This window comes from Haliotis rufescens, unplaced genomic scaffold, assembly GCF_023055435.1.
Source record: "Haliotis rufescens isolate VD_foot unplaced genomic scaffold, xgHalRufe1.0.p SCAF_10, whole genome shotgun sequence".
NCBI lineage: Eukaryota > Metazoa > Mollusca > Gastropoda > Lepetellida > Haliotidae > Haliotis > Haliotis rufescens.
In genome coordinates this window covers 27,840,534-27,867,601 of record NW_025963780.1, presented here as the reverse complement: position 1 = coordinate 27,867,601, position 27,068 = coordinate 27,840,534, and the positions used below count along the sequence as shown (strand labels likewise).

The 27,068-nt window shown below is 40.4% G+C and overlaps 1 protein-coding gene across 1 annotated transcript; it reads right to left on the bottom strand.

The window, feature by feature from the left end:
- Positions 1-5,604: 5,604 nt before the first annotated feature.
- Positions 5,605-20,268, bottom strand: LOC124135123. Its single transcript, XM_046500319.2, has 5 exons — positions 20,189-20,268; positions 12,635-12,763; positions 9,531-9,635; positions 7,912-8,106; positions 5,605-7,373 (listed from the first exon to the last, which is right to left on the bottom strand). The coding sequence occupies exons 1-5, from the start codon at positions 20,244-20,246 to the stop codon at positions 7,093-7,095; spliced, it is 768 nt and encodes a 255-aa protein (XP_046356275.2). The 5' UTR covers positions 20,247-20,268; the 3' UTR covers positions 5,605-7,092.
- Between the last annotated feature and the right edge of the window lie 6,800 nt (positions 20,269-27,068).

Here is a 27,068-nt window from a genome sequence, read left to right as displayed (position 1 = left end):
TGTCACATCGTGCGATATCATAATGTCACGTGGTCGTATTCATTCGGAAGACTTCGTATGTTTTCGTATGTGATCCTGATAATGATCTGACTATGGTTTGTCGCTTTTATGATTAAAACCGGTATCTAAAATGAATCTTCTTTTTTTCAAATTGTATTTTATTTCAAATATAAAATTAAGTTTATTGAATAAATCAAGAAAACATTATGCAAGAAAGCAGCTGTGAGAAAATTGCTGATTGATTACGAAGAAGGTTTACGATTGTGGGACAACACTTGATGATAACTGTACATGAGAGAAGAAAGGAGGTGAATGTTCGCACTAACAACCGTTGCCCCTGATATTATTTCTGAGTTGACGGTTTCGCTTTTTATGTGGTAATCACGAAACAGCTATGCGTTTCTTTAATTAATGGAACTTTGATGTGTTTCAATTACATGCACACATACATATCTATTGTACACATTTATAAAGTATTTTTTTGTTGACGATTCCATCATTCCAGACCCGTGAAGATTCCGGAGTAGAATAGGTCTTCAGCAACCCATGCTTGCCGTAAAAGGTGACTATGCTTGTCGTAAAGGGCGACTAACGGGATCGGGTGGTCAGGCTCGCTGACATGGTTGATGCATGTCATCGATCCCAATTGCGTATCATGAAGAATCCATGATATAAATCACTGGATTGTATGGTCCAGACTCGATTATTTACAGACCGCCGTCAAATAGCAGGAATATTGCTGAGTGCGGCGTTAAACAACAAACCAACCAATCAACCTGTTCTTCCACTTCTTCCTATTCACTCACTCACTCAGCCAATTGCAACCCACTTACGCAATACACGGTTAAGTTTATTAATAATATATCTCGGCCACTGATAATAGCCGTTTAGCAACGTGTTCATCATTATGAGAATAAACGAGATAGTGATTCACCACGGGAATTCGTCACACCAAACCTCATGGTGGAGGGGTGCAGCAGGTCAATAGGTTTGTGTATCAGTAACCCGCTATCTTCACATGTGTCCGTGAATGGTGTAAGTGTTAAGTACAGCCACGGAGTTCAATGGTACTTGAATGCCTCTCCTATATTATGGCACCGCCTCCGTGAGTGTCCGCCCGGAGAGCGGAAGGTTCGGGGTTCGATCCCCGGCCGCGTCATTCCAAAAGATGTTAAAAGATGGTACTTGTTGTTACCCTGTCTGGCGCTCAGCATTAAGAGGCCAAAAGCCAGCACTGGTCGGCTGGGAGTAGGTATACTGTGTCTGAGTGGGGTATTCATGTTAAACTGCGGCATCAGTGTGCTTAGCACTATGAATCTGCATCAGTCCGGACAAGTACAAGCAGCCACACTCACGCTACATGCAAGCACAATAATCTTAGACGCGACGTAAAACCTCATTTCACCCCTCCTCACTGCTTTATTAAGACGCATACATTGTTGGATAGGCATTACTAAGAAGTTGGCGGATGACAAAGCAGACACAATTGGATAAAGGTCAATACCTTGCTTGACAACGGTATAAGGATCTATACCGAAATGTTGCCTTTACAGTAAATAAAGTAGTTGTTATCCATCAATAGTGTCTAATTAGTTATTATGACGCATGCCATTCAGTGAGCTTCAATTTGCGTTTGTGTTTATCGGTGTTACAATGTATGACTTAAATATTAACTGTCAACACAAGAGAATAACAGATCGCCGTCATATAGCTGGAATATTGATGAGTGCGGCCTTAAACAACAAACAACCAACCTAGATTTATTGCATAAACAGATTCCACTTGGCGTAAAGGACAAATAGCTGTGGAAGTTATATGAATGGACCACTGGAAATCTTTAAAAAAAACTTTAAAAACTCAGAACTGAAAGGTGAAGGTCAATGCCATCGTCAGTAATTCGCGGGATTGTTGTTGTTTTTTGTTTGTTGTTTTACGCCGCACTCAGCAATATTCCAGCTATATGACTGCAGTCTATAAATAATCGAGTCTGGCCTTAGACATTCAACACAAAAACAATAAGCATAATACAAATATTCTTCTTGGTGATAATCTAACAAGTAAATATGTATTGAATTTATATCAAAACAGCGAAACGTAATGTTGCAAAGTGCTGTAAGTAGAGCGGTGATTACCTTATCTAACTTGACACTGGATAAAAACACAGCAAAAGAAAAAAAAGACTCCAAATACAAAGCAAGTTATCGTTTAACTGATTTGAGAGACATTTAGAAGTTGGAGTACTAAGTAAAGATACGATATGGATAAACAAGTTCTGCATTACAATCAGGGACGACGTTTCGGTGTAGGTTCTAACACCGTTATCAAGAAATGTCCATCTGAGGATTTTGAATTATTCATGGATATTCAACCTACTTTTAATAACAATTTTTCACAAATAATGTTATGATAATGAATTAAACTGATTATCCTTAATGGTCAGTCGACAATTTTCATAAGAATACTCTATTATCTTGTTGAACTTGGATGAAAATCCCATGTCATATGTCTCTCAAATGACTCCAGGGGATAAATGTTGGTAACTTTATTTATTTTAAGTATGGGTATTGATTGATATTTTAAATAGTGTGTTACATAATTAATTTCTATAAACGAAGCCAGTATGAACCAGCAAATGTTCATCTATTCATTATTTAGTTTGGAAAAGTTTCAACATGTTGAAAGAATTTCAACAAATATTGTGACAGGATGTTATACCATTTTATCGTCGGGTCATATGTTTTTGGACGGCCATGTTTATCGCGATTTCTCGCGCTATAACGTTTAAAATTGTTTGTTTTGTCTATTTGTTGTTTAACGCCACACTCAGCAATATTCCAGCTATATGACGGTCTGTAAATTATCGAGTCTTGACCAGACGACCCAGTGATTGACATCATGAGGATCAATCGGCGCAATTGGGATACGTTAATTTTGTTGCATGTATGGCGACATGTTGGTTTATTTAAATTTCAAGCCACACATTTACCGAAACGAAACATACAAATCATGTGCGTGGAATGTTGATGCTATTATCTTCTGGCAAATAAGAGATACTTCAAAATCGTCTTGCTATTCTGAGACTTAGTCACGTTTCGTAAAGCAGATAACCCATGACATTTGTTCATTTTGTTTTTAAAAGAGCTAAAAATGTTTAGGGGAAATATATATCTCATTTCGCTAAAGTTAACCGGTCTATATTTTGTAAGAATAAACTATTGCGCATTGAGCGATTACCTCCTTCAGCTATAGGCGTAGTGTAGAGCTTTATCACGCACTGACCTTGCAATGCTGTAATCGTATCTTATTCAAGCTGTATCACCGAGAGAGAGAGAGTGACTATCTCCCTTACCTGAACAGCTCTATTGCTCATTACCTTAGTAATGTATCGTATGTTATTCAGGCAGCCATCGAGAAAGGTTTCAGGGAGGAACGTAGGTCAAGCCCGTCGCGCGCACTCAATCCTTCAACTTCACATTGCTGTTGAAACATATTGTTCAACACGATTAAATATCAGGCGTCTATAAAGTATGACTTTGTTCAATATACACCACATGTAAAACAACGGGTTTGATATGAGAAATTTATAATTAGTTGTCTTCAAAATCACACGACCCTTGCTGGGCATAGTTGAGCACAGTATTGTTTCAAATACTTCACTGTATGTAATGTATGATTCATACCGTTTCATGCGGCGGTTTACAGTTCTGCATGGTTTATTGTTTTGACATTTTTTTTGTAACTTCCGGCAGGGATTATACACCCGTATATGTTTTTTTGCTCCTGGATACATAGGAAATCAACAGGTTGGTCTGTAGTTATATTTTCCTAAAAGATAATACGGTTGCATGATATCTTCACGATGTTTGGGTTGAACATAGTAGCATTCTTCTAAACATATTTCAAATCAAAACTTGAAGCAATCACAACACAAACCCAGTTAACCAAACGGAACCGTACACAAGAGTGAGGGAGGGAGTTGGGTTCAACGCCGTTTTTGAATAGTATTCCGTGTCAGCTTGATGTGGGAGGAAACCCCGAAGTGATGCAGGTCTGAGACGTTCACCACTTTGGTGAAACCAACGAGCACAGGTTTTGTGCGACAAAACGACAATTAAAAAATAAAGGTACATTCAACATACAAAGGAGGTGCATTATAACAATTTTATTTCAAAACAAGTGTATTAAAATGATATGGAAACAATATGATAATTGCGCTAAACTATGGTAATGTACATACAAGGAATTTGTTTGTAACTGTTGATATGATAACAGATCTTGGAAGTTGTTTCTGGATAACTGTTCGTAAAATTATTAAGAACTGTTCCTTTTAACAGAGTGTACCAAATACTTTATCATGATTGAGGATTATTTTGTGATTCTCTTTCTTGGTTGTATTTTATACAAGTTTCACAGAGACGTTGTTCCAATGGGGTTTGTGTTTTTGTATATTTACCAATTTTTCTATAATTAGTTTGTGATTACTTAAACGAAGTTTTGAGAAAAGTGACCTATGACCTTTGTTTTTGCAACATGTAAGATAATTCTCAATATTTATAGATGACTTGACCAATCTGTGTTCTTAACTTGCTGTTAGATCAATAGGAATCGCTTAATAATTGCGTGATGTTTTTACATTTGAACTGAAGTTTATTTACAGTGGATTCATTACATTTTTTTGTGTTTACGATTTTAAAAGTTGTTTTTTTTTTACCTCAACCAACATTTTGACCAGAAATATTGATATTTGCTGCAAAAGTATGTTTAAGAATGACATTTGTTGACATCTATATATGACTTGTAATCAATTAATATTTTTACTGGTACTAATAGTTGGTATATATCAAGTTCTGCCTGACAGGTCCAGTTTTCTTGCCTGGGTTTTCCTTGTGCTGTCCATTTAAAGACACTGTTTCTTTTATTGTGCTGTCAACGCGCATGTTGTCGGGGAATTAGCTCTTGGGGGAAAGAAGGACAAAATCGACATCACTGTCCAGGAACGCTTTATGCACGACATTTAAACAATAAACAACAATTGCACAATGAGCGGAATACCTGCTCTGACAACACAAACACAGCGATGAGCGGACCTTCCAGCTCTGGCGTACAAGAGGTGAGCGGAGCTCCAGCTCACCTCAGGGCGTTTCCTACGAGCGGCACATCCTGCTCGAGGTCGTCCCTATGCCAGCACTCGGAATACCAAGCCTGACTAACACCCTAGTAACTGTGTAATGGTAGCACATATATAGTAATGAACAACAATGGAAATTCAATGACGTTGCTCTGGACATGGGACTTCTGGGGGTGACACAGCTTAGGGGATGAACAATTAAGGCAGTAAATGTCATACTATAAATAACAGTTATTAACGGGAAGTGATAAAGTAGCCCAGTTTGGCTGTCAGTCAATATACAATGAAATGTTGGTGAGGATTAACAACGGGGATAAGCGCCTAAAACGTAATGACAATTAAGTTATGGAGACATGGCTACAGGGTAATTTGCCTTTCGAGTCAAATGTACTTCAGACAATGGTAGTCATAAATCAGTCGCTATGACAGTGCTTTCCAAAGATAACTACATTAATAACAACCAATTTGTACTTTACACCAATTCTCTCCTTCCATAGCTTACACTTCCTTCCTCTGAACATAGCATTGTATTGCGGGGAACAATTGATGCTCTGCAGCAATCTCTACTTGTTGGATTAATTGATCCATATTTCTAATACTTATACAACGAAAACTGTATTTTTAACAGACAACATACAGATATTGCAATTAAATATACACTCAAAATAATATCGTACAAGGAGTTAAAAGGTTATAATAAGTATTTTTACATGAAATAAAGAAATAATTAGTGATGCCGGTCAAGCAGTAGGTCAAGTTATTAATGGGCATGACCCCAAGAACTGGAAGTTTTGTTTGGGACATGCGTAGATGTTCTAGATGCTAATGCACATTATTATTATGCTTGATTATGCCTCCAGAAAAGGCCAGGGGCGGTCGGGTAACCTAGTGGTTAAAGCGTTCGCTCGTCACGCCGAAGACCCGGGTTCGATTCCCGACATGGGTACAATGTGTGAAGCCCATTTCTGGTGTCCCCCGCCGTGATATTGCTGGAATATTGCTAAAAGCGGCGTAAAACCAAACTAACTCACTCACTCACTCACTCAGATAAGGCCATTCTTTGCTTTGAGCAAGGAACTGATGGAAGATGTCTCGTACTATATTGTATGGCACATTATTATTCTGCCTGTTTTGGCCTAACGCCTAAGGGGGTCCATTCTATGAAGTAGGAGCGAGGGACTGATGAGAGGTATGGCAACAAACATTTTGTTTTTGTAAATGTTTCACAAAACATGGACCCACTGGTTTTAATTTGTGTGACCTGTTTCCTCATCTTTTAAAGTCACTTGATCATTTAAACAAGAGTGAGTGAGTGAGTTTATGCTTAACGTCACATCGGCAATATTTCAGCCATATCGTGACGAGAAGTTATACAGTATTTATACATATATTTAAACCACATCAGAACCTATCAGCGATGGACAGTAAAAGTACTAGAATATCACAGATTTAATGTTTTAAAACTAGCATACAACAATAAAAAGATATCCCTAAATAGTCATGAAACATTATAATTTAAAAAAGGGCTATAGATCACCAGCATCTGAAGGTAGGTCACCATGCTATGGTCCCTGGGGACGTACAGTACTTTTGCTACCTACATGGACCCCAGCCGGATTTACATCATCCCCTCAGCTGTTGGCGATTATTGACAAATTTAGCCACAGTTTAAAAGAACATATATACTGCGATTAAAAACGTGGCTGAAATGAATATACTTTGAAAGACGTGGTCTTACATATCCTCTAAGGGGGACAATAATTTTACACTACTTTAACCCCCATCGAGGATATAGCCACTAACAATCTCAGTTATTGATTTATTCAACCAATTATAAAATCAATTAAGTCAATTTCTTTTAAAAGAGCAAGAATTAAATGAGAATTTACCTGATAAAAAAGATCCTTGAGCGATGAAACTTTGAAATATTTATCCCTCGTGATGGAAAAATCAATGCAGTCAATTTAAACTAGAGAGGGATACAATGATTGAATAGTGATTTTTTTCTCCCACATATCACCTGATGGAGTATTATATACGTTAATGACGACGTCATAATAAAGGTTGCACAACGTCATGTTGTAAGTAAAATGGGTGCATCCGTGTTTCCGTAGGCATCGGTCCGCACATTCTGCAACGTTGTTGTTCACTGTGGACTCCAAAATAGTCACACTAGAAATCACCGGCTCCTGTAGTCGGGAAAAGGCCAACATCGGCTCCTGACAAGGGAGTTCAGGCTTTTCATCTGAGAATATAAACAACAAAGAAGAGTGAGTGAGTGAGTATGGGCTTCACACATTGTACCCATGTCGGGAATCGAACCCGGGTCTTCGGCGTGACGAGCGAACGCTTTAACCACTAGGCTACCCGACCGCCCCCAACAAAGAAGAAAAGTTATCACTGTGCATATATTTTTATATGATATAAGCGATAAAAGATTTTCCATTTTCATAACAAATCTCTACAGAGTCATTATATTGTATTTATGTTTCGATTCCGGGGTAGAATAGGTCTTCAGCAATCCATGCTTGCCGTAAAAGGCGACTATGCTTGTCGTAAAAGGCGACTAACGGGATCGGGTGGTCAGGTTAGCTGACTTGGTTGATGCATGTCATCGATCCCAATTGCGTGGATCGATGCTCATGATATCAATCACTGGACCAGACTCGATTATGTACAGACCGCCGTCATATAGCTGGAATATTGCCGAGTGCGGCGTTAAACAACAAACCAACCAAATCATAACCCCCCCGACACAAACACAAGTTGTAGCTTGGACCTACCAGGTACACAGACAGGCGGAAGTCCATTCTCGTCATTAATCGTCTTCCAGGTTCCTGTCTCCTGGCAAACTCGCAGTCCTATGTTTCCATCGTTACGGTAACCATAGCGACATAAGTACACAACTCGATCGAGGTATCTTCGATTTCCTGTTGCTACGGCATGCGGATAACTAGTTGGCGGGTCACACGTAATGGCTGGAATGATACAAATAGTTTCTTGTGAAACCGGTTGGTTTATTACATTACCAAGTATAGTATTTGAACAATATGACATGAAATTTTCTTGTAGCAATATTTCTTGAACTCATTGCTTAGATACAGAGTTATAATCATTGTCATGTACTTGTACAATTTCAAACAAATTTCAGCTCTATCTGTGATATTCCTAAAAATTCTTTATCTAAATGCCATACTTTGATCTGAGCCCCAGCCAATGAAGTGAGCCCCGTGAAGATCCGGGGTAGAATAGGTCTTCAGCAACCCATGCTTGCCGTAAAAGGAGACTAACGGGATCGGGTGGTCAGGCTCGCTAACATGGTTGATACATGTCATTGATCTCAATTGCGTGGGGGGCGGTCGGGTAGCCTAGTGGTTAAAGCGTTCGCTCGTCACGCCGAAGACCCGGGTTCGATTCCCGACATGGGGACAATGTGTGAAGCCAATTTCTGGTGTCCCCCGCCGTGATATTGCTGGAATATTGCTAAAAGCGGCGTAAAACCATACTCACTCACTCACTCAATTGCGTGGATCGATGCTCATGATATTAATCACTGGATTGTCTGGTCCAGACTCGATTATTTACAGACCGCCGCCATAGCTGGAATATTGCTGAGTGCGGCGTTAAACAACAAATAAAAAAAACAAACAAACCAAACCAATGAAGTGACACAGACTCGACGAAAATGTTAAATGTTATGTCGTGTAGAGATGTTGTTTCTAAGGTTTTCTTTTCCTTTTTAAAACTACCTTTGAATGCAAACTGGTGTAGGATATTCTCACAATTGAGTATCAGGCACGTTTCTCAGCGCGTGTGGAGAATGAGTAGAAAGTAAACGGTCGGACAGAGAGACGAGTGAGTTAGTATGGTTTTACGCCGCTTTTAGCAATACATATACAATATGTAAGTTAAGGATTTAAAACCCACTTTAAGTACGATGTTAACAATGGTCTGTCACCGAAAGAATCTTTCTGTTTGGTATTTTCAGTTTAATGTACTGATATATTAACAAGTAAACACTTAAGTTTTTTAGAGTGCTTCTCAAGGAGACAGTGGTACATACTACTTCTCCTAAAACTCCGTAGGCATTTCGGGTAAGAACGAGTATGAGGCAACTAAATGGATCGGATGTTCAGACCCCGTCACAAGGTTGATTTGCATGTCATCGTGTCATTATTGCGTGGTGGATGCTTGTGATTGCTTCATAATGTTCAAAGCACCATTCAAGAGTGTGAATATTGCTGAGTTCAGCGATAAACAAGAAGCACACTTCTTCAAAATTGTTACATATTATAAGCTTGTAAAGATGCGTCAAAGACATTTTGCTTCACTCTTATCCCATTAATAAATTATGAAGCAAATTTATTTACCCTGACTTAACATTCTTCAACACTCACATTACCTTCATGACGGTCACAGGTGTAGGGACAAATGGACGCCATGAAAGGACACTGTCCATTGGCTGCGTAGAGTGCACACTGGCAGGTTTGGTCTGTGGCATTAATTCCTGTAAACAATAATCGAAATATTATTTGCTAAAGACCTAGTATACGTAGTATCTGTCACGTAAGTATTTTCAAGGCCCGTGGAAATTTCGGGTTTTAATTGGTCGTTTTCAACCTGCATGTATGCTTGTCGTAAGAGGCGACTAACTGACGTTTCAGAGCTACCTCTTGCTCTTTCATCAAGTGAATGCTTAGATAGTGCATTGAGTACTTACTTACTTACTTAATTTGGAGATTTAACGTGCGCTTTCCGACTGATGCGTATTTCGCACACGGGCCCGGCCAGGCCATTTAATGTGTTTCCGAAAGGGGCGAAAGTGGTCTGTGCAACCCAAGAGGGGGGTTGCTTATATAGAATTTGGTAATTTTCAGATTTGGAATAGATGCCGATGGGGTTGGGGACGAGAACTAAGAGAGCTGGGTATGGTGGATGTTTGTGTGTTTATGTGATTTTGATTTGGTAGGTTATTGTGTTTTGAGTACTATAGTATACATATATAATATAGTATAATATATAATGTATATAATCATGATATTTGCACAACACAAGGTGGGATGAATGTACAAAGATAACAACAAAGTGACAAAGCCAATGACATAGCATTAATGTACACAGATAACATAATAATGATGAAGCCTATGGAATTTTATTAATCTACAAAGATAACATTATAATGACGAAGCCGATGGGATAGGATTAAGATAAGATTATAATAACGAAGCCAATAATATTAACAGGAGAGGATTAATTAAGTACACTGAAGATGTAGTGCTGACAAGGATCTGGCTATTCTGACACAACAATAAAAAGAAGTTGCAATCCATTAAAAAGTGTCATGTATTCATGTTCTCCCAACTTCTAAATGCCTATCGGGGGCACGGGTGGCCCAGTCGTCTAAGGCGCCGCGATTCGCTGTGCAGAGTTGTGTCCCTTGGGCACGCCAGAAACCTATGATTGTGGGTTCAAATCCCGGTTCGCCCAAATTATGTTTCTAGGTTTGTCAGCACCATACCCGTGCTCGTGGGTTTCACCGAAGTGGTAAACGTCTAAGACCTGCATCACTTCGGGCTTTCCTTCCACATTAAGCTGACACGCCGCGATATAACTGGAATACTGTTAAAAGCGGCGTTAAACCCAACTCACTCACTCACTAACTCTAAATGCCAATCACAGACTGCAGTATTAAAGTTTCGAATCCATATTCAGTGTGCCCTTTTCTGTTGTGCCCAGTCGCGATATTGCTGGAATATTACTAAAAGCGAAGTAAAATCCCGAGTAAGATATTGAACTTTAGGAAAGAAGAAACACATGTTTCATCTGTGAAAACGCAAAGCGTTCAAATGTTCATGGGGGGCACGGGTGGCCCAGTCGACTTAGGCGCCGCGATTCGCTGTGCAGAGTTGCGTCCCTTGGACACGCCAGAAACCTATGATTGTGGGTTCGAATCCCGGTTCGCCCAAATTATGTTTCTAGGTTTGTCAGCACCATACCCGTGCTCGTGGGTTTCACCGAAGTGGTAAACGTCTAAGACTTGCATCAACTCGGGCTTTCCTCCCACATTAAGCTGACACGCCGCGATATAACTGGAATACTGTTAAAAGCGGCGTTAAACCCAACTCACTCACTCTAAATATCTATCAAAGACTGCAGTATTAAAGTTTCGAATCCATATTCAGTGTGCCCTTTTCTGTTGTGCCCAGTCGCGATATTGCTGGAATATTACTAAAAGCGAAGTAAAATCCCGAGTAAGATATTGAACTTTAGGAAAGAAGAAACACATGTTTCATCTGTAAAACGCAAAGCGTTCAAATGTTCATGGGGGGGGCAGGGGTGGCCCAGTCGACTAGGGCGCCGCGATTCGCTGTGCAGAGTTGCGTCCCTTGGACACGCCAGAAACCTATGATTGTGGGTTCGAATCCCGGTTCGCCCAAATTATGTTCCTAGGTTTGTCAGCGCCATACCCGTGCTCGTGGGTTTCACCGAAGTGGTAAACGTCTGAGACCTGCATCACTTCGGGCTTTCCTCCCACTTTAAGCTGACACGCCGTGATATAACTGGAATACTGTTAAAAGCGGCGTTAAACCCAACTCACTCACTCACTCAAATGTTCATGGAGTTTAACCAACAAACAGGGTACTTCATTCAATGTAGACAACGCGAGCTTTGTTGAGAATTATTAACTGCTGATAAACATGATGAAATTAGATGACCTTTTATTCCTGGAATGATTAAAGGACGATGTCAGCATTTTGTGTTATCTCAAAAGTACATGTTCGCCTATGAACATACTATTATGAGAATATACTATATACTATTATGAAGCTGTCATTGCTCACGCAAACATTGTAACAGTACAAAGAAATCCAATGTACACTTTTCTCGTCACTTCTTGGTTCTGGGTGCTTACAGTCACTGTTTCGGTTGCATTTTGTTTGTCAGATTGTTTAATGGTATGTGATACACTATATGCATGTTTAGTATAACAGATGATCCAGCAGGGGCATTGGTATTCGTCATCGACTGATACCAAAAGGTGCAGGACGTAGAAACACAATCAGCACAGGATGCAAGTATGTCTGTCTGTGTGTGTGTTCGTGTGCGTGTGCGTGTGCGTGTGCTTGCATGCGTGCGTGTCGGCTACCCACTAAGACAGCCGGGGTCGGTCCCTTAGAATGAATGCTCGCTGACGACCTTTAACGGTAATTATGATTTTGGTTGGTTGGTTTGTTGTTTTACGCCGCACTCAGCAATACTCCAGCTATATGACGGCGGTCAGGAAATAATCCAGTCTGGACCAGACAATCCAGTGATTGATATCATGAGCATCGATCCACGCATTTGGGATCGATGACATGCTTCAACCAAGTCAGCGAGCCTGACCATCCGATCCCGTTAGTCGCCTCTTACGACACGCATAGTCGCCTTTTACGGCAAGCATGGGTTGCTGAAGACCTATTCTACCCCGGACCTTCACGGGTCCGGTAATTATGAAGGTACAACCTGCACACATGGAGTTCGTGTTGCACGACTGAGGACAGTGGCACATCATGTAAGCAGGGTTCAGTGCGCATTCCCCGAGACTCTCCCAAGAAGTGCAGAGTTCGTGTTGGTCGACACACTCCGTCCATACTGAAACAGACATCGAAACATAGATAACTAGATTTGTTTTTGTTTTATGTTCAACGAAGCAATATTTCAAGGTAAAATATAAAAAATGCGCCTTGAGGAGAAAAGCCGCTGATTGAAATTAAAAGCAACATCTCGTTAATTCAGAGATTCCATTGTTTCGCCACCAACGATAAACATGGCAGTTCTATCCCGGAATATCAACGGTTTGATTGACGTTATCATTGATAAACAGTATCTCGTTATCTGAGATCACTAGACGATCCCACAACTGCAACAGATCCGTCACCACTCGTCCCGCTTTTAACCCGGAATGACACAAAAGGGCACGAATAGAAAAGCAAACTACTACACTACATTTAAGACTACTATTATACTAGAACCTTATCTATTAAGTGTAAATTTACATAAGTTTAGAACAGCTCTTTCTCGATTCCGTTGTGGCTCACATGATCTATTTATTGAAACAGGCAGATATGAAGGTATTGCAAGAGAACACAGACTTTGTAGGATTTGTAAAACTGATTGTACTGAAGATGAATATCACTTTTTATATGTATGTCCAGTGTATGAAGATTTAAGAGCAAAATATCTAAATAACTATTTCTACCGCATACCAAACGGTAACAAATTTTGTAAATTAATGACTTGTGATTGTACAGAAACTATTAGAAATCTATCAATGTTCATTTATCATGCCATGAAACTAAGAAAATGTATGAATTTGTAACACGCCCCACACATTGTACTATAGGCCTTTGGCCTCATAAGTACCATGAATAAAGATTGATTGATTGATTGATTGAATGGATTGCTACCTTCGATGAAGTGTTGAGTTGTGCGAAGTGACGATATTAGACTGGTTAGTTGGTTGGTTGGTTGGTTGTTGTTTAACGCTGCACTCAGCAATAGCAATAGTTCATCTATATGTCGGGTAGCCTAGTGGTTAAAGCGTTCGCTCGTCACGCCGAAGACCCGGGTTCGATTCCCGACATGGGTACAATGTGTGAAACCCATTTCTGGTGTCAGTTAGTTAGTCGCCTTTTACGACAAGCATAGTCGCCTTTTACGGCAAGCATGGGTTGCTGAAGACCTATTCTACCCCGGATCTTCAAGGGTCCGATTCACATGTTTTCTCCGCTCTCAGCATGATCGATGTTTTTGACAAAATTGTTTTTTATCTCTTTGGTGTAGCGGTTAAAAAGAAGAAAACGTGCCATTTGTAGGTAAAACACATAATGCACTAACGTAAACCACAAGAAAAACAATCTTGAAAGGCTTCTGTTCACATACAGTTTCCGCACCCCGTCAATCGAACAATTGCTCGACAGAGATCAATCAAAATCGACCACTTACTATTTCAAATACTTGTCCTGTTCGATAAAGACCTGATGCAGTTTGAAATCATTTCACCTGTGGTATGGCTGAGTTTCTTACTTGCCCGTTAAGAGATCGCTGGTTCAATAAACATACCGATACGCGTATTTTTGTACTGCGGGAACAAGTTTCACGAACAAAGATTGAAAGCTCTCAACATCACTTGGCTTATTCAACGACATTACGTATGGAGATGATAGATCACTGAGAGGAGCTTATGCACACTCGATGTCCCCCGGCAACCTTGTTGCTAGGATGACGTCACATGGCATTGTTTTGGCGGTCGATCTTGCAACAAAATTCCACAAATTACGTCATAAGGTATTGTGACGTGAGTGTAAACTTTGTGGTGCAGGGCTCCGTTCAACAAGGCGATCGCACTGTAGCGCAACGATAGTCGTAAGTCTATGTTAAAGTATGTGAGTTACGACAAGAAAACATTGATGCAGAGCATCAAAGTTCCCCGCCATATGTGATGCCTCACAAACGCATAATTATGATGTTACTGAAAGGCATGATGGAGCATAATTATATTTACCACAAATAACACAACGCTGTTGTGGAAAAAAATATTATTTATTTTGAGTATTGGGCAATACAGTTGATACATGTGCATAGGGTAGGTCTATTTAAAAATAGTTTCTTGTTTAACGCCGCACTCAGCAGTATTCCAGCCATATGACGGCGGTCTGTAAATAATCCAGTCTGGACCAGATCATCCAGTGATTGACACCAAGAGCATCGAACTACGCAATTGGAATATGATGTTATGCATCGACCAAATCGGCGAGCCTGACTACCCAATCCTGTTCGTCGCCTCTTACGGCAAGCATAGGTTGCTGAAGACCTATTCTTACCTGGGTCTTTATTTAAAAAGTAGATCGAAGGAAATGGAAGCAATTTCTGGCACAAATGTAAACATGTGGAAATAGTATCAAAACTGCCAATAACATTGGCAGATGCACATACTCAAATAATAGATCACATTCTTTTTACACTTGGCATTTGGTTATAATAATGTAAATGAAAATACTAAGGGCTCCATATGGCAAAAAAAGTCATACTAGATAAGGTCTTTTTGTCACAACCACAGATGCACATACTCAAAATATTATCACGTAGATGGAGAACATTTCAATACCCTGACTAATCAATTTCGGAGATTCCTCGTCTCTTGTTTTACATTTTTTGGTCAGTTTCTTTTTTTTTATTTCTTTCTTTCAAAGAATAGTAATTGTGATCATGATGAGTTGAGTTACTTGGGTTTTTTCTATGTACTGTTTTTTATCCAGTGTCAGTAACTGTTGTGGAATGTGGTTTACTTGTAACAATGACTGGTTTGAGTTCATATGATGATGATTGATTGGTTTGTCGTTTAACGCCGCACTCAGCAATATCCCAGCTATATGACGGCGTTCTGTAAATAATCGAGTCTGGACCAGACAATCGAGTGCCTAATATCATGAGCATCGATCCACGCAATTGGGATCGATGCCATGCATCAACGAAAGCCTGACTATCCGATCCCGTTTGTCGCCTCTTACGACAAGCATAGTCGCCTGATATACTGTTAAGATGTAACATAACAATTCATCCATACTACTAAACAGAAGTAAAACCGCTTGTCCATTCGGATCAATCTGACCCAAACCATTCCGCTGATGAGAGTCAAATAATGCATACGAAACGAAATCCTCAAAAATTGCAATGGAGACATCATTAAAAGTTACCAAAAGTGACGGGGATATCAATATTGCTTGTTGAAATGATTCTATGAAATTTGTTTTCCCTGCTTCAGTATTTGGAGCACCTGTGACGGAGCCATAAACCTGATCTGTTATGTAGACAATATCGCTTGAGGCAGTGGCTGCTGGGAGCTGATTGTATGACCTAAATACCCGTCATAGCCTTCGGTGTTAACTATGTGACTGTAGAGAGCTGTGCCTTCATCCAACAGATTATCGAGGTCAGTGGAACACGGTACAGACGCAAATAGATTTGAGCCGTGGGACACAAAATATATGAGTGACCAGAGCTACGGCTGTACATTGAATTCTATTAAACGGTTGAAAAATACTCGGCCTTGATGCAAATTCGCTGACACACTACTCCGATTTTGCTTTGACTTTGCTACAAAACGTTTCACATGTGGCTATGTGCGGTGCACTGATTAAAAGAAACACGGGGGACTGGGTTAATTCAAAATACGAAATATAACTATTCCAAATATTTCCAGTGAACATGAGCATCCAAACAATCAAAAGTGTGGTATGTAGACTATGGAATTCAGCCATATCACATTTAAATTGAGATGTCGTCGTTGTTCATGAATAAGCATATTCAGAACATAATTTTTATTATGCTGTAATTTACGATCTCCGGAGCACAGTTCTTCTTTTGTATACACCGTGAAAATCAGAAAATTAGTCCTTGGGGAAAAAAGGACATCGGATTACACATGAATGGTTTAATAATGTCAGCTAATGGCCAGAAACGGTCAGATGCATCAATTAACTACAGAAAGACGATTTTGAAGTATATCTTATTGCTGGAAAAGAATAGCATCAACATTCCACGCACATGATTTGTATATTTTGTTTCCGTAAATGCGTGGCTTGAAATTTCAAATAAACCAACATGTCGACATACATGCCACAAAATTAACGTTTCCCGTATACTTCCCCGCCTTAAGGGCGGGGAAGAATAACCTTAGCGCTACGATAACTTTGTGGAACGACGCCTGAATTTCGCTCGTCAGATACCAAAACTATTCACTCGTTTCATAAAATTGGTATAACACGGGAGCGAGTTTAGTATTCTATATGAATATGACGTGACGTGACGTGACGTGACGTGACGTGAAGTGACGTGACCTCACCTCACCTGACCTCGGATTTTCAGGGTGAGCAGCCAACCATTTCTTATTATTTTTTTGGAAACAGGGTATTCATGTTGGGATTTTTGTTAGAGACACAAAACCTTTTTTGTGTGAAATCCGAGGCCAAATTAATGTTTCAATTTATGTCTGAAACCAAAAATGTCAGAGCCACCTCCTCCTCACACACAGACCAGGGCCCGTTCCACAAAGCGAACGTAGCGCTACGACTGTCGTAAGCTAATGTAAAAGTATGGGAGTGACGATCACCTTTGACGCTACTTTCACTTTGTGGAACGGGGCCCTGGGCACAAAGGTCTTGTTCCTAATCATCTTCGGGTTGAGTGAGTGAGTGAATATGGTTTTACGCCGCTTTTAGCAATATTCCAGCAATATCACGGCGGGGGACACCAGAAATGGGCTTCACACATTGTACCCATGTCGGGAATCGAACCCGGGTCTTCGGCGTGACGAGCGAACGCTTTAACCACTAGGCTACCCGACCGCCCCCATCTTCAGGTTGAACAACTATATACATAAAATGTTAATATTCTGGACTACCTGAACAAACTGTGACAGGATGACTCTTAATACAAGATCGACGAAGGAATGATGACACATCGTTTCATTTCAAACTGTGTGTTTTTATTTAAGCCATAAAATGGAGAGTCTTGTTCAGACTCGATTATTTACAAGGTCCCATGATATAAGTGGAATGTAGCTAACTATGGCTTTAAAGAACATTCACTCTTTGAGACTTAAATATGAAAAATTACATATCAAGTTTCAACCTACCTGGGACAGCTGGGCCCATATATACGACGATGGATCCAAGAATCCTATCAACAACAGTGCTGGTTACGGGATCCATATCCACAGTTCCTAACCCCAAGCACATTCAGTTCGCCTGCCTGATGGTCAGTCAGTATTCACGGCTGAATTGGAGGCAATTCATCATGCACTCAAACTCATACCGGACCTCCCGGAAGCAAAGGCAGTCGTCCTATCAGACTCGCTAAGTGCACTTCAAGACATCAGTGGCAGAAACTCAAACTCCAGGCCAAACACAGACAGCAATATTCTATGCGAATATACAAAACTATCGGACCAAGGGCAACAGGTGGAGCTGTGTTGGATCCCCTCTCACATAGATATTCATGGAAATGAAAAAGCAGACTCACTGGCGAAGCTAGCTGTAGACAAAGCGGATATACAGCCTATTCCCTTTAGTAAACTAGAGATAAAAAGCAAAAGCAAAACCTCTGTAGCAGAAAGATGGCAAGCCCAATGGGACGCAAGTAAGATCGGCAGATGGCTATACAAAATTCAACCCTAGGTCCAACAAAAGCCAAACTCATACTCAAATGAAAGGAAAATTGAAATTGCGATCTCACGCCTCAGACTCGGTCACAAAAAGCACGATGACAAGGTTTATTCATCTTGCAATCAGGCTGAAACCATTGATCACGTGTTACTAGAATGTCAAGACCATGCCCCAGTCTGGGCTAGGTTAAAACAAGAATTTCAGTCAGATCCGCTATCTGTCATAGATCTCCTAAAGCCAAGAGATGCAATAGCGAATGCCAAACTAACTCTATTTCTGAGAGATGGACAGCTACTCGACCGTATATAAACAGAGAAGCCAAGGATTAAAATGAAATCATATCAATATAAGAAAATAGAAATCATATCATACAAAAACAGAAATTATGTGAATACAAAACTCACAATAGATATGTGTACCCTACTCACACACAGGAGTCCCAATCACTGGATTGTCTGGCCCAGACTCGATTATTTACAGACCGCCGTCATATAGCTGGAATAGGAATATTGCTGAGTGCGGCGTTAAACAACAAACCAACCAACCAACCAACCAACCAACTTGGTCTTTCCGACGAGGTTTTAGAAGATTCTATCTATGTATCGACATTCTTGAACTGCTATAAGTTCAAAAGAAATACTTTCTGGAAAATTATATCGACACGATAAGATAATGTTGTCAAGCAAAACTACCTAAACTTAAAAAAACCTAAAGCCATTGAAATACATAAAGACACTCAAACTGTTCAATAACCCATCAATATTATGGTGGAGTGTCCCTCTGGTTCTCAGACACTTACAATTATGTCTATCAACAATCATTAATCGACATTTCAACATAAGATTTGGTTTGGTTTGGTTTGTTGTTTAACGCCGCACTCAGCAATATTCCAGCTATATGACGGCGGTCTGTAAATAATCGAGTCTGGACCAGACAATCCAGTGATTGACATCATGAGCATCGATCCACGCAATTGGGATCGAAGACATGCATCAACCAAGTCAGCGAGCCTGACCACTCGATCTCGTTTGTCGCGTTTTACTACAAGCATAGTCGCCTTTTACGGTAAGCATGGGTTGCTGAAGACCTATTCTACCCCGGATTTGCACGGGTCTTTTGATTAAATTGTTGTAGATAACAAATGTTTTAACTGTCGCATTTAGCTATAAGGGTTGACTGCTACGCAGATTCATAGTTTGGACATCAGTTTTTCGATTCATACCGCCATAAACCGAATAAAATACAGCCAGTCCTTAAAAACCCCTGTGGTTCCAGTACATGAGAGTGAGTATGGTTTTACACCGCTTTTAGCAATATTCCAGCAATATCACGGCGGGGGACACCAGATATTGGCTTCACACATTGTACCCATGTCGGGAATCGAACCCGGTTCTTCGTAGTAACGAGCGGATGCTTTAACCACTAGACTACCCGATCGCTCCCAAGTACATAAGAAGAACGATGTTCATGACTGATATGATTATATACCTGTGTCTCTTATCAATTGTTTGTCAAAATTGTAGTTTATTCATTACCATTAATATATGAGCTTATGTATGAATATCTGTGTCACAAGTGCGTTTTCGGGGAGTAGTAAGTAATGCACTGATTTGAGACGTGACGAGACTTGACGTGACGTGAAACTGCCTAATACGATCAACACGACGGGAAACACGCAGTGTATATGACACGCAATATTTTGTTAATCAAAATGCGATTATTTACTTACAGTTTAAGGTTAATTACTATATTCTACCAAAACAGCAGGATTTACTCATTTAACGACTGGTAGAACAATATGTTCAAATGCAAATGTTTGTTTTAATATATTTTGAAAAGAGTATTTACTTACCTGTCAAAACTATCGTAGCCAACACCAGAAGAATAGTTTCAGTACATATATATAACATCACGGAGTGTGTGGATGGTGACGTGATCTCAACAGAATGGAGACGGTTCTAAATATACTGGTGTTTATATAATTCCATTGTGATAATTGATCTATTTTAAAGAGATATTGATTACCAGCCGTGCGTCATGTCTCAAGTATGATGTTGTCTGAGACGACACCAGGTGATTATGAAGACGCTTAGTGATGTGCGGTATGTTTTTTGTTTGTATAAAGAATATTCCACTGTTTGTAATTATGATCAATGAACATCACAACCGCGACAAAACCCTTTTCACAATCATAAGACATATCATGAGACTGTATCATGAGACCCGTGAAGATCCAGGGTAGAATAGGTCTTCAGCAACCCATGCTTGCCGTAAAAGGCGACTATGCTTGTCGGAAAAGGCGACTAACGGGATCGGGTGGTCAGGCTCGCTGACTTGGTTGATGCATGTCATCGTATCCCAATTGCGTGGATCGATGCTCATGATATTAATCACTGGATTGTCTGGTCCAGACTCGATTATTTACAGACCGCCGTCATATAGCTTGAATATTGCTGAGTGCGGCGTTAAACAACAAACCAACCAACCAACCAGCCATAACATGCACATGGAGACCACCGGAAATGCGTGACTGTCAACAAGCTTTTTGTGTATATGAATGACCGACAGGACACGTGCGTAAAGAAGGTATCTTCAGGTGGGGATACGCGTCGTGATGCGAGGCCCTCTTTTCGCTATCGTCAATGGAGTGATTTGTTTGGACCCCGAAGCAACAAAACCCGAGACAAACACCGAATGTCTGTTGACACACACTGCTTAAAATCCTCCATCAAAACCAACTGCCTCAAACTATCAAAATCACCATTGACCTCTTTTGAGGTACAACACCATTCAATCCTAATTGCGTGGATCGATGCTCATGATATCAATCACTGGATTGTCTGGTGAGTGCGGCGTCAAACAACAAACTAAAGAACCAACCAAATCAAACTTTTTCTTTCTACTTTGAAAACTCAACAAAGGTAGAACCATCCGTTTTCTTAGCAGACCTAACTTTTGCATGTAAGCTTCAGGAACCATTTCAGAAGCCTTTAAAATAACAACCTGATAATCAGAATTCATATCAATAGGTAAGGCAAAATAACTTCCTGAGCTTTTCCCCTAAACACACGCTGCAACAACATGGTCCACTGATTCTGAGGTCATTTCAAACTGTAAGCAACCTTTGCGAAATGTAAAAATGTTTTCTCAACATCACGTTCAGAGTGAGTGAGTGAGTTGGGTTGAACACCGCTTTTTAACTGTATTCCAGTTATATCACGGCGTGTCAGCTTAATGTGGGAGGGAAGCTCGAAGTGATGCAGGTCTCGGACGTTTACCACTTCGGTGAAACCCACGAGCACGGCTATGGTGCTGACAAACCTAGAAACATATTCGGGGCGAATCGGGATTCGAACCCACAATCATAGGTTTCTGGCGTGCCTAAGGGACGCAACTCTGCACAGCGAATCGCGGCGCCTTAGACGACTGGGCCGCCCGTGCCCCCCAATTAACTCTGAATATTAATGGCAAGCTATATATGTCGCTGAGAATGATAATTCGAGATAATATGGGACTCAAACCCAAATAATCGGATCCTGGTACGTATGAAGGAGTAAATCAAGAACAGCGAATTGCGGCGTGATTGACCTCCTGGTCATTCGTGCCCTTCTCAAACTATAATATTCTTCATACTCTCCTATATACCCGGGGGCACGGGTGGCCCAGTCGTCTAAGGCGCCGCGATTCGCTGTGCAGAGTTGCGTCCCTTAGGCACGCCAGAAACTAGGCTTGTCAGCACCATACCCGTGCTCTTGGGTTTCACCAATGTGGTAAACGTCTGAGACCTGCAACACTTCGGGCTTTCCTCCCACATTAAGCTGACACGCCGTGATATGACTGGAATACTGTTAAAAGCGGCGTTAAACCCAGCTCACTCACTCCTATATACCCCTACTAGTTTTCTTCAGAAATATAGTTGGCTGATATTGAGAGGCTAGCTATAGGGCACCAAATAGCTCCAAAGACCAAAACGGAAGTTCTAAAAACCCTCCACATTTCATCTGATTTTGCGTTTGTAAAATGTGTATACGCCCAATCTGAAGGTTGTCAAATATCTTATACTAATGAAGGAAATATCAAGACTCATTCAATATTAGACAAACTATTTTAATTTTTACACAATGATGGCTGGATCTATACAAGTATGTCTTCCAACGGTGACTGGTTGTTGGGTAGCCGTGTAGTTAAAGCGTTTGCTTGTCACGCCGATGGCACAGGTTCGTCTTCTAATATAGGTTCCATGTGTAAAGTCCTTTTAGGATTCCCCGCTGTGATACATATCACTAAATACGGCGTAAATCTCAACTCACTAACACAGTGTCATCATTATCTGTGACACAAACGAGATGCTTTTGAGGATTCGTCCACTGTCCACTGAAAACCTTTTATTCGCGATCCCGCTAGATACGTCACGTGTACATGTATAAACATGGTTTCACTATTGTGCCATGATCCGATAATCCGGTATTTTGTTAATCTGGATGATAGTACTGCAAACGATAGTTTCCTTTTAAACTAATAAACAGTCGGGCAAGTTTACACTTGAAAATTCAATTTGACGAAAACATTACAACAGTGATACCCGTATCAAATACATCGCCATCTAATTACCATTTCTCGTTTGTTTCATTTTCAGCCACCATCAAACATGGGTGCATACTTTCTTTTGCCCGACAGTTCATATAACACGTGGAAAAAAGAAAGGCAGTAATTATTTTTCTTTTCTAAATTAATTGCCATTTTGGTGAAATCGTATAATTTTTTTGGTTATTGTAAGTCAGAATTTAACATTAATTTTATTATATTTACGAAGTGACATACTCATATTGAAATACAGAAACTGAAATCGATAAACAATCGATAGTGACATGTTTTTAACAGTAACTGTTCTTCATATCAGGTTAAAAAAATAAAATATTATTGAATAAAATAAGGCATCTTTCAAGACATTGTCATAAAGACATCTCGATTTTTTTGGTCTTCAGCAACCCATGCTGGCCGTAAAAGGCAACTGTGCTTGACATAATAGGCGACTTACGGGATCGGGTGGTCAGGTTCGCTGCCTTGGCTGATGCATGTCATCGTATCCCAATTGCGTGGATCGAGACTCATGATGTTCATCACTGGATTGTCTGGTCCAGATTCGATTATTTACAGACCGCCGTCATTTAGCTGGAAAAATTGCTGAGTGCGGCATTAAACAACAAATAAACAAACAAAGGGTTGTGATTTACAATTTGCACGTGATGTATCCAGGTTTTTCCACGTAGCACCAAGCACCTTCAGAAGACCGTATCAGACACACGGGACAACACGTGACCTTCCCAGATCCGGTTGACTATATTTCACTACTAGATCACAAGACAGTGAGTGAGTGTGTATGGTTCTACGCCGCTTTTAGCAATATTCCAGCAATATCACGGCGGAGGACACCAGAAATGGGCTTCACACATGTCGGGGATCGAACCCGGGTCTTCGGCGTGACGAGCGAACGCTTTAACCACTAGGCTACCCGACCGCCCCTCACAAGACAGACTCATACGGCTACGTAACTTAGGTGAAAGGACCAGCTCGACCACCTCTACAACTACGGCAATATGATTGCGTAGGATATAAGCCCAGACAATGAGGAACCGTTGATAGTATGCGCTGAAGATATTCGCTCCAGACGACCAGTTCGAGGTGTCATTTTGACGGACTTGCATCGTCGACTGCGACGTCAGTGGTGTCAAGGTCACAGACTGTGGCCACAACTGCGATGGAGTCAAGCGTAGTGGTAGTGTGATGATGTGGGCGGCCATCTCCTACACCGGTAGAACGGACTTAATGAAAGTTCTGGGGGATTTAACTGCTCAAAGTTACACGGATGAGATTCTTCGGTCACACGTCCTTCCTATTATACAAGCGAACGTCATGTTCCAACAAAACAACGCCCGACCTCACACGATAAGACTGACAACAGCCTTTTTTCAGGTATCACAACATCCAGGTCCTGCCATGGCCGTCGAGGTCTCTAGTTTTAAACCAAAATCGAATATAAATTTATATGGGATGCACTGGATCAACGACTGCGAGCCCGTCATCAACAACCACAGAACTACCGACAGTTGGCACGCACTGCAGGCACAGTGGCTGAACATTCCCCAGGCCACAATTCGGGATCTGATTGCTTCCATGGGACGACGATGCCAGTCAGGTTTGGACTCAATATCTTGAGGCCATACAAGTTATTAAGAACAAATGACCTTCACTATGAAAATCTACTGCGTCATGCATGCCATGTGGAACCTTGGTCAGTGACAATGATGTGTGCCAATTGTGAACAGTCATAACCATCTGTTGATTATTTATATGATATATAAAATATACATCTAAAATCACTTTTGCGTTTCATTTTTGGAAGAGTATATATTCGTAGTGCAACATTAGCTGTATCGGTGTTGAGTTTCAAAAACAGGAACAGCAGCGAACTTACAAGGCAAATAACCAACTGATAAAATACAGATAATTGTATTCCCAGAGAACCGAAAATTTGTTCATGTTGATCAAAAACGGAATGATAGTATTCATACTGGCGAATGGTTAATTATGATTTTTAATTTTCAGCCGGATGACTTAGTCATAATTTTCTCTTTTATCCTCACTGCATGACTGATATATTGTGTTTCTGATATTGTGTTTTCCATCTGTTATATGACAGATATAGCTCGACCATTGTTGTAACCAGTGGTCTTAATCAAAATTATCACGTTGTCAGTTGGCAGGTGTTTTCATGCGTACCGCAGAGGCACAGCTGTTGAGGCTATTATGTTTATGTCTGTTCGCGTTACTTATAATGTTTTCGTACAAAATAATAAAAAAAAATCATGGTGTTCCGTTTAGGTCTGTTCCTATGTGGGTCATATGATTTCACTCATGAAGAACACGATCCCACGAAGTGGTTATGAGAACATACCAAATGAAACTATTTGGTTTCCAGGTTTTGCTTATATAGACCGTGTCACACCATACACAAGTTAAACCATGCTGACAGAGCATGCAAATTGTTTAACACTGAAAGTTAAACCATTCTGACAGAGCATGCAAATTGTTTAACACTGAAAGTTAAACCATGCTGACAGAGCATGCAAATTGTTTAACACTGAAAGTTAAACCATGCTGACAGAGCATGCAAATTGTTTAACACTGAAAGTTAAACCATGCTGACAGAGCATGCAAATTGTTTAACACTGAAAGTTAAACCATGCTGACAGAGCATGCCAATTGTTAACCAGGGCAGACAGTTAAACCATTCTGACAGAGCATGCTAAATTGTTAACCAGTGCAGACAGTTAAACCATGCTGACAAAGCATGCAAATCGTTAAACAGTTCAGACAGTTGAACCATGCTGACAGAGCATGCAAATTGTTTAACACTGAAACTTAAACCATGCTGACAGAGCATGCAAAATTGTTTAACACTGAAAGTTAAACCATTCTGACAGAGCATGCAAATTGTTTAACACTGAAAGTTAAACCATGCTGACAGAGCATGCAAATTGTTAACCAGTGCAGACAGTTAAACCATGCTGACAGAGCATGCAAATTGTTAACCAGTGCAGACAGTTGAACCATGCTGACAGAGCATGCAAATTGTTTAACACTGAAAGTTAAACCATGCTGACAGAGCATGCAAATTGTTTAACACTGAAAGTTAAACCATGCTGACAGAGCATGCAAATTATTAACCGGGGCAGACAGATAAACCATTCTGACAGAGCATGCAAATTGTTAACCAGTGCAGACAGTTAAACCATTCTGACAAAGCATGCAAATTGTTAACCAGTGCAGACAGTTAAACCATGCTGACAGGGCATGCCAATTGTTAACTAGTGCAGACAGTTAAACCATTCTGACAAAGCATGCAAATTGTTAACCAGTGCAGACAGTTAAACCATGCTGACAGAGCATGCCAATTGTTAACTAGTGCAGACAGTTAAACCATGCTGACAGAGCATGCAAATTGTTAACCAGTGCAGACAGTTAAACCATGCTGACAGAGCATGCAAATTGTTAACCAGTGCAGACAGTTAAACCATCCTGACAGAGCATGCAAATTGTTAACCAGTGCAGACAGTTAAACCATGCTGACAGAGCATGCAAATTGTTAACCAGTGCAGACAGTTAAACCACGCTGACAGAGCATGCAAGTTGTTAACCAGTGCAGACAGTTAAACCATGCTGACAGAGCATGCAAATTGGTAAACAGTTAAGACAGTTGAACCATGCTGACAGAGCATGCAAGTTGTTTAACACTGAAAGTTAAACCATGCTGACACAGCATGCAAATTGTTTAACACTGAAAGTTAAAACCATGCTGTCAGAGCATGCAAATTGTTAACCAGTGCAAACAGTTAAACCATTCTGACAGAGCATGCCAATTGTTAACTAGTGCATACAGTTAAACCATGCTGACAGAGCATGCAAATTGTTAACCAGTGCAGACAGTTAAACCATGCTGACAGAGCATGCAAATTGTTAACTAGTGCAGACAGTTAAACCATACTGATAGAGCATGCAAATTGTTAACTTGTGCAGACAGTTAAACCATGCTGACAGAGCATGGAAATTGTTAAACAGTGCAGACAGTTAAACCATGCTGACAGAGCATGCAAATTGTTAAACTGTGCTGACAGTTAAACCATGCTGACAGAGCATGCAAATTGTTAAACTGTGCTGACAGTTAAACAATG

Coding starts and splice junctions, on each gene's coding strand:
- LOC124135123 (XM_046500319.2), bottom strand. CDS start 20,246: ATGTTATATATATGTACTGAAACTATTCTTCTGGTGTTGGCTACGATA. Junction 9,636..12,634: donor CACGAACTCCATGTGTGCAG/GTTGTACCTTCA, acceptor TATTGTTTACAG/GAATTAATGCCACAGACCAA. Junction 7,374..7,911: donor TCCGCCTGTCTGTGTACCTG/GTAGGTCCAAGC, acceptor TTATATTCTCAG/ATGAAAAGCCTGAACTCCCT.